General features: G+C 34.4%; 1 protein-coding gene across 1 annotated transcript in view; it reads right to left on the bottom strand.

Moving 5' to 3' along the window:
- Nucleotides 1-8,352, bottom strand: part of POLK (DNA polymerase kappa) — a 94,128-nt gene that overhangs the window by 12,739 nt on the left and 73,037 nt on the right. The window contains 6 exon segments of the mRNA XM_017848721.1: nucleotides 2,317-2,349; nucleotides 4,449-4,615; nucleotides 5,960-6,084; nucleotides 7,914-8,063; nucleotides 8,066-8,092; nucleotides 8,095-8,151. Coding sequence (XP_017704210.1) covers nucleotides 2,317-2,349; nucleotides 4,449-4,615; nucleotides 5,960-6,084; nucleotides 7,914-8,063; nucleotides 8,066-8,092; nucleotides 8,095-8,151 — 559 coding nt within the window.

Here is an 8,352-nt window from a genome sequence, read left to right as displayed (position 1 = left end):
ATATATATATATATATATATAATAAGCAAACCATTAGACATTTTCCTCTCATTTTTTATATAAACAGTAGAATTTTAGATACATTGTTTAGTACCCTGCTTTTCTCAATTTATCATGGTGAGAGTTCCCCATGAGTAAATGATTTCCTCATTTTTATATAGCAGCATAATATTCTAATTTAATGATGTAAGGTAATTTAACCCATTCTCTATTCACGGATATTACAGTTTTTTTCTATCATAAAAAATGCAATGAGTAGTAACCCTGCATATATGTAAAATGACATGTGACTACATCTCTGGAATTAATTCTTAGTAAAAGAATTATGGCATCAAAGTACATGTATCTGTGATTTTGATATATATTATCAAATTTCTTACCCCCTGTGGTAGGCTAGATAATGGTCCCTAAAGATGTCCACATCCTAATCCCTGAAATCTGTGAACCTAGTATCTTACATGACAAAAGGGACTTAGTAGATGTGATTAAATTCTGACGGAGGATTACTCTAGAATGTCCAGGTTTGCCCAATGTAATCCCAAGGGTCCTTATAAGGAAGCAGGAGGGTTACAGTCAGAGAAAGAAGTTGCTGAGGCTATGAGCCAAAGCTTCTATGGCCTCTAGAACCTTTTCATAAAGAAATGGACTCTCTCCCAGAGCTTCTAGAAGAAATGGAGCTCTACCAACACATTAACTTTAGAACCACTGACTTTCAGAATGATAGAGAATAAATCTGTGTTGTTTTAAGCCACTAAATTTGTAGAAATTTGTTTTAATAGCAATAAAAAAAACCTAATGTACTCCCTCTAAAGTTTACACATTTTCATTCTTACAGTTTTGCCAACAGAGTATGTCAGAATCTTTGCCAACCTCATTAGTGAAAGAAAGGTATCTGAGAGAACTTTCAATCTGTATTTCTTTAATTATAAATGAAAATGGTAATATTTTCACTTGTTTTAAGAGCCATTTGTATTTCCTTTTCTGTTAATTAATTAGACCTTTGTTCATTTTTTCTGTTGGCTTACTGTCCCTTTTTTTTTTTTATTGATTATGAGTTCCTTCTGTATTAGAGAAGTTAGTTTGTGATATAAATTGCAACCTCCTTTCCCCCAACTTCATACCAAATTTGATGTTATATTGCCCATTTTAAAAAGCCAAGAGGAGACAGTTTCCAGAAAAAAAAAATGGAGAACACATTCCTGTACATCAAATAGTGCTCCCAATAACAGAGAAAATGGCAGAGAAATTTATCAAATAGGGCAATACTATTTTGCTTTTGGATGCTTTTTTAAAAATCTCTCTTTGCTTGCTTTCATATGGACCAAAAACTAAAATAGCAATTTTTATCAAAGCCATTTATTATGCTGTCCTGTAAAAGTTATTCAGCTTTTCTGACCACAAATAACATATGTGAAATATGAACACAACCTCGTGCTAGGGTCAGTGTTTTGTTTTGTCTTGTTTTGATTTTGAGACAGAGTCTCACTCTGTCGCCCAGGCTGCAGTGGAGTGGTGCCATTTCAGCTTACCGCAAACTCCGCCTCCCGGGTTCAAGCAATTCTCTTGCCTCAGCCACCCAAGTAGCTGACATTAAAGGTGTAAGCCACCATGCCGGGCTGATTTTTGTATTTTTAGTAGAGAAAGGGTTTTGCCATGTTGGCCAGGCTCATCTCGAACTCCTGGCCTCAAGTGATCTGCCCACCTCAGCCTCCCAAAGTGCTGCGATTACAGGTGTGAGCCACCTTGCCGGGCCCTAGGTCAGTGTTTCTTAAACGTCTCAGTGGAACCTTGCTGCTTTGAGGAGATAATTGAAGGACGTTTCAAACAATGACTTATTTCCCCAAACAGTAAGTTTCCATCATTATTTCGTTTGGTTTTCAAACAAGATTGTAAACCACTAAGCTCTCTTTCATCAGTAATATTTTACTGTTTGATTAAGCTTCTGCTTAATCACCAATATTGAAATAATTTTAGGAAGAATTCCAATTGTTACTTCTTAAATTTCTGAATACTCAATTGCCCTTATAAACAAGCTAGAAATTAAGATATGAAATTCTAAAATGCTTGGTTTGCACTAGGTAGGATTAAAACCAACATTAAAAAATAGCTGAAGTTAATTTCTGAGATTATAGTAACTGAAAATAATAGTCTTATACCAAGGCATTTACTGCAGGGAGTGTAAACTACTAAAAATTGTTATAGTAATTTGCAAATAGATTTCTTATTTCAGTGATATTTACTAAAAATTAATTCAATATTAGTTAAAAATAACATGAATTATGCACAATTAACAATAATTAATAAATAAAACATTACCTCTCAACGCTCATACTCTTCCTCTCTCCATCCCTTGAAATGAAAAAAAGAGTATCTTTCAAAGACTGAGTTGTTTTTAGTTAACGAAGAGGATTTAACATATCAATTACCTTTTAGAGATCTCAAATTTTTTATTAAAATTTATACATCATGAAAAAGTTTTTTATCTAAAAATAAATCAGCAAAGAACATAGACAGGTAAGATGCTAATATGATTATGAATCAAGTCTATATCTATTGAAGAGAACAAACTTGAAAATAGGTAGATATTAGAAACTGCTTCTATTAAAAGCCTGACTATCAAAACCACAACTTATAAAACAAATAGGAAGTGATAGTGTAATATCTTCCAGTTATAAAATATAATTGAATTTTAAATAATTTAAAATCAGTTATCTAGTTTTTGGCTTAGAATATTAACTTCTTTCTCCCACAGCCTATTCATTATTCATTTATACCACTATATAGAACCTCAGTCAGAATTTGGTACACAGCTATAGGATGAAGATTGGGAATCTGAACCACCTAGTTTGGCTGTATTCTAGCTGCTCTGACAGGATTAGTTAAAACCAAAAAGTTGAAATGACATGTAGAGTACTCATTTTCCAAATATTTAGTGAACCTATTATGATTCAAGCACTGTTCTAGAACTTGAGGATACAGTAATGAAGGAAACAGACCAAGTACTTGCCCTTAGGAAATGTATATATCCCATTGGAGAGAGACAGAGAAACAAATATAGTAGTAAATATGGAACGGGTTAGAAGGGGAGAAGTACTCTGATTAAAAAGCAAAGCAGAATAAATAGAGAATGTGGACAGAGGGAAAGGCAGGCTTTGTATTTTTTATTATAAATTACCTATGAATTTCATGTAAAAGCCTTACCTGCATCTCTAAATACCACAAGTTAATATATGTTATGTTACATCAGAACTATATTGTTTTCAAGCACTATGGAAATAAAAAAAAATTTTGGATTAAAAATGAAGTTTTATTTCCTGCTATCTTCAAATATAATTATTTATGGTGCTGTGATATCTTTATCTTTCATTATGCCCACTGAAGATCAAAGTCAGCTAACTGTGGACTCAAAAGATTGAAGAGCAGGAAGAGATGAGAAAAGCAATACAACAAGCCTTGCACTCTCTGTAAAATTTAGTAGGCTTAATTGGTCCATCAATTTTACATGCATCCTCATTGATTTTTATTGCTGTCCTTCAGTTTAAATACAAGAATATAAAGGAGTCATTTTGAGGACAGGCTGACAAGGTGATAACAAAATTGTAAAAATAGTGCCCAGTGTTGACTTCCATGATTCCCAGTCTTTTAAAATTTCCTTCTTTTCACCTACTATCCCACAACAATTTACCTTCTACCTCTAGGGTTCCTCTTTTTAAGACCTACATGAAAGAGTGGCAGGGAAGAAAACCCAGGGTATTTCCTCCAGCTGTTCCCTCTTCTAGCCTTTGCATGGCAGGCTCCCTAAGTCTCTCTGCCTTTGGATGATGGTTGCTAACGCTTCACACTTATTATTCCCCAGTCATTTTCTATGCCCTCACTCTGCTTTACTTTCTTCATTTGTTTATTTGATTATTTTCTATTTCTCACACTAGTCTGTAAACTCCACGAGGGCAGGAATTTGTCCTCTTCGCTGCTGTTATCCACAATGCCTAGAATAGTACCTAACACTAAGTAAAGTACTCAGTACTGAATGAATTTACAAATCTGGAAAAGAAAAGAAATGTAGTTTAAGGCTTTCAAAGAATCATTACATCTCCTTCCTTAAAGGGTGAATTATGGAATATGGCCATCTTTCTTTTCACAACAACCTAACTACTGGCATTTCTTAGGTTCTGAACAAAGAACAAGGTAGGGATAAAAAAGAAAGTAGCTATCATTCCTTTTGTCTCTCTACCCAACTGCTGACGCCACAACCTAGGAGTGATTCTTTATTCTTCTTTTCCTTTCCTCCTACATCCAATCTGTTGACTCTAATTCAAACATTATATTTTGAATTAAACTAGCCTAAAAGAATTTTAAAACATGTTATCCAGATAGCCTCATCTCAATGGTTAAAACTGATATTGCAGCAAACGCTAAAGAAAAAGCAGAATGACAATACATACAGATACCTTGTCAGGTATGTTGAACCTAGACCCAAGGAGATATGAAGGAAATAATGCCAAGATGTTTCAGAGAAAAGGAGAGAAAGCAATGCTCTCTGTTGGTAAAGTTCTGTACATGTAATAATTCCAAGGGCCTTCAACATTTTCTCTGTAACTTTTCCTATTCCAGAAACCTAGAAAAGAATCAATATTTATTATTAATAGATTGTAAAGTTAAGCTAAAAATTGAGATTACAATCTCATTACACTTTTTTATTGCGGGGGGGATGGAGTCTCCGTCTTGTTGCCCAGGCTGGAGTGCAGTGGTGCCACGTCAGCAACCTCTGCCTCCTAGGTTATTCAAGCGATTCTCCTGCCTTAGCCTCCTGAGTAGCTGGGATTACAGGCACATGCCACCATACCTGGCTAATTTTGTATTTTTAGTAGAGATGGGGTTTCTCCATGTTGGCCAGGCTGGTCTCGAACTCCTGACCTCAGGTGATCCGCCCACCCTGGCTTCCCAAAGTGCTCATTTTATCTTTTATAATCGATAAAAGGTATGAATAATGTGACTATCTTCACAAGTCATGCAAGAAAACTGCTTTAATTACTTTTTGACCACATTTACTAAACTAGGGCTTCATGTAATTTCAAAAGGCATTTAAAAAAGGAGTGCTGTGTTCATATAAACTTGGGGAATGGTGGGATTAACAAATTTAAGTGAAACTTTTTATTCCAAGATTTATGAATCTTTAATATATTAATATGCATAGTGATACATGAAGAGTAGTACACTCCAAAGGTATTTGACCCCAGAACCTTTTTGAAGGGAATACCTATTCATACTTGAAAAACATATTGGAAAACACTGCTTTGCAGCTACACCTTACATATACTAGTCAGTAATCACTATATATTACATACTGAGCATTGAAAAATATTTAAATTCATTCATGTACATTATGTTGAATGAGAAAAGAAAGTCCTAGAACATCATATACAGTAGTGTATGGTGCAATTATTAAAAAAAAAAGTATATATATGCAGAAAAATCTAGAAGCTCTAAAAAATAATGAAGTATACACTTTCTGGAACCCCCGAGGGATAATTTTACCATTTTAAAATGGCAAAATATTTTGGTTTATTCTTTGTCAAAAACAATTAAAATTCTAAATCTCTTTGAAGCATCATGCCCATTAATCTAGCAGCAATCTGGACTTTAGAACTAAGATAGCACTAAGTTACAGATGAAGGGACTGTTAGAAATATTCTTTTAATTTCCCTTCTCCTTGGCAGGAATTCACTTAAAAATCTGTGATTATTACTTTCTTAAAAGTTTACAGCAAATAAGCTAAATCTCACTTTTAGGGTTTCACAGAAAGGTTTCTTCCAGTTCAAATTCAATCACCCATTATAGCTCTTGCTTGTTATCAATTGTTTTAAAACATTTTAGCAAAGAATGATTAACTATTGACCTACATAGTATCTCTTCAGAATTCAGAGTACATATGTAAAATAAACTGTATGTAAAATCTTACCTTTCTAATGGGTAAATCCTTGATGAAGTCCATCACAGCTTGTCTATTGGGAAGAATTTGGTATTGTCCATTTGGTTTATTCTTATCACTGCATACTTTTGCTAACATTGTATTTGGGGCAATGCCTTAAAAGAAGAATACTCTGATAACTCAAAGAAGTTGATATGTATGACTTTTAAAAACGCAATAACAAAACAGAAAAAAAATGTTAATTGCAAAAAATCTCAAATGATATATAATGCTACTTTAAAAATAACATTTGATTACCATCTATGTCCCCAGGGCTTGCTATGGTTTTAGGAAAAGAAATTGTACTAGTTATTGTGGCAGCAAAAATGAGAAATATTTAATTCTCCATGATATTTTTAAATGTAAGAGTAATTTCTGAGCTAAGTAATATTAAGTGTAATTATTAGTTTACTTACTACCTTTAGTAGGAATACAGAATTTTTTATTTTTTCCAGATGGAGGCTTGCTCTGTCGCCCAGGCTGGAGTGCAGTGGCGTGATCTTGGCTCACTACAACCTCCACCTTCTGGGTTCAAGTGATTCTCCTGTCTCAGCCTCCCAAGTAGCTGGGATTAGAGGCATGCACCACCACGCCTGGGTAATTTTTGTATGTTCAGTAGAGACAGGGGTTTCACCATATTGGTCAGGCTGGTCTCGAACTCCTGACCTCAGGTGGTCCACCAGCTTTAGCCTCCCAAAGTGCTGGGGTTACAGGCGTGAGCCATCATGCCCAGCCCAAATTGTTTTTATAGTGGTTCTATATCTACCTTTCAGAAAAGATCCAGAATTTAGGGTGGATGTTTACTCTTTGAAAAGGTCTTTTGCATAGATTATCCACATAAAGCAAAAAATCGGAGATTCTGGTTATAGTATATTTAAAATAATAATTAGATTGGTGTATCCTTTTTATGTTATTCACAGAACAAATTACTATTTTCAGAAAGATGTTTTACAATTTCTAGGAATCCTGATTAAGATAATTTGAAATAGGTATATTCAAATATATTCATTAAACAGTTCATGTCAATTGTTATATAGATCTTCCTAAAATACATTATTCATTCTCATGTTTTGGTGTAGAAAGAAAAGATTTACCTAATCACAGTTTGGCTTTTACAAGATACTTCAGGGTCCTCATGATGAATAATAGTTATTATGCTAAGAGACAGTGATGGCCTCATGGGTTAACAACATATGTAAATTTGTTTTTCCTTTACCAGATGATCCTGGATTGCTATGTTGCTAGTTAGTATTTCTTTTGTCTCCTACCTTGTGGCCATCCGGGTTCTCTCCTGTAATGTAATCTTGGACAGGATTGAAGTCTCCCAAGGAAAAACTAATCAAGTATTACATGCAAAACCAATAAAAATATATTTTGTGCTAGAAAAAGATAGCTATATGAAATTTATGGGTCGGGCATGGTGGCTCACACCCGTAATCCAGCACTTTGAGAGGCCAAGGTGGGCAGATCACGAGGTCAGGAGATCAAGACCATCCTGGCTAACATGGTGAAACCCCGTCTCTATTGAAAATACAAAAAATTAGCTGGGCATGGTGGCATGCACCTATAGTCCCAGCTACTCAGGAGGCTGAGGCAGGAGAATTGCTTGAATCCAGGAGGCAGAGGCTGCAATAAGCTGAATGAGATTGCCCCACTGCACTCCAACCTGGGTGACAGAGCAAGACTCCATCTCAAAAAAAAAAAAAAAAAAAAAAAGAAAGAAATTTATAATCTCTTTTTTCTTCAGGCTCATAGTCTGCTTAATTCCAATTTACTTACTAGGTTCACAGCTATTCTGAATAGGTAAAGTCATTAGAAGTTGAATCAAAGACTAGATAAGTAAAATGTTACTAAATACTTTATAATGAGAAACTACTAATATTACACTTGAATTAGCCAGTCTGAAAATTATAACTATAGTGGCCACCAATACCCTTTTAAATACCTGCACTGGCTGTCAATGTTGTTTTTTGCTCAATTCTGAAACGAATTTCCTTTACCACTTCCTCGGCTGATGTTCCAAAAACAATTGAGTTTTGGAGTATTTGAGGACTGTTTTGTTCTTCAAAGTTCACTTGGAAAGGATCTCCTGGGGCTGCAAATCAGAAGGACTCTCTTCAAAAGTAGTGGAGAGATGGATCGTTCATGCTCACTCAGTTTATTAATTTCCTTTCCTGGATTATCTAAATCATAAACAGGAACAATAACTCACATTTATTTTAAGAAGTATATACTTCATAAGTTAGGTTTCCCTACATTATTTCTGAAGACAAAAAAAAAAAAAAATCTAGTTTAGCTTAGTTTCTAGGATCCAAGATCAGAAATGCCATCATTTATCATTTAATGTTTTATAACTGTTAAAGAGAACACTGATTATGAATTTT

Source organism: Rhinopithecus bieti, unplaced genomic scaffold, assembly GCF_001698545.2.
Source record: "Rhinopithecus bieti isolate Rb0 unplaced genomic scaffold, ASM169854v2 scaffold_30918, whole genome shotgun sequence".
Taxonomy (NCBI): Eukaryota; Metazoa; Chordata; class Mammalia; order Primates; family Cercopithecidae; genus Rhinopithecus; species Rhinopithecus bieti.
Note: the sequence above shows the minus strand (reverse complement) of the source record. Positions and strands in the feature narration are given on the sequence as shown.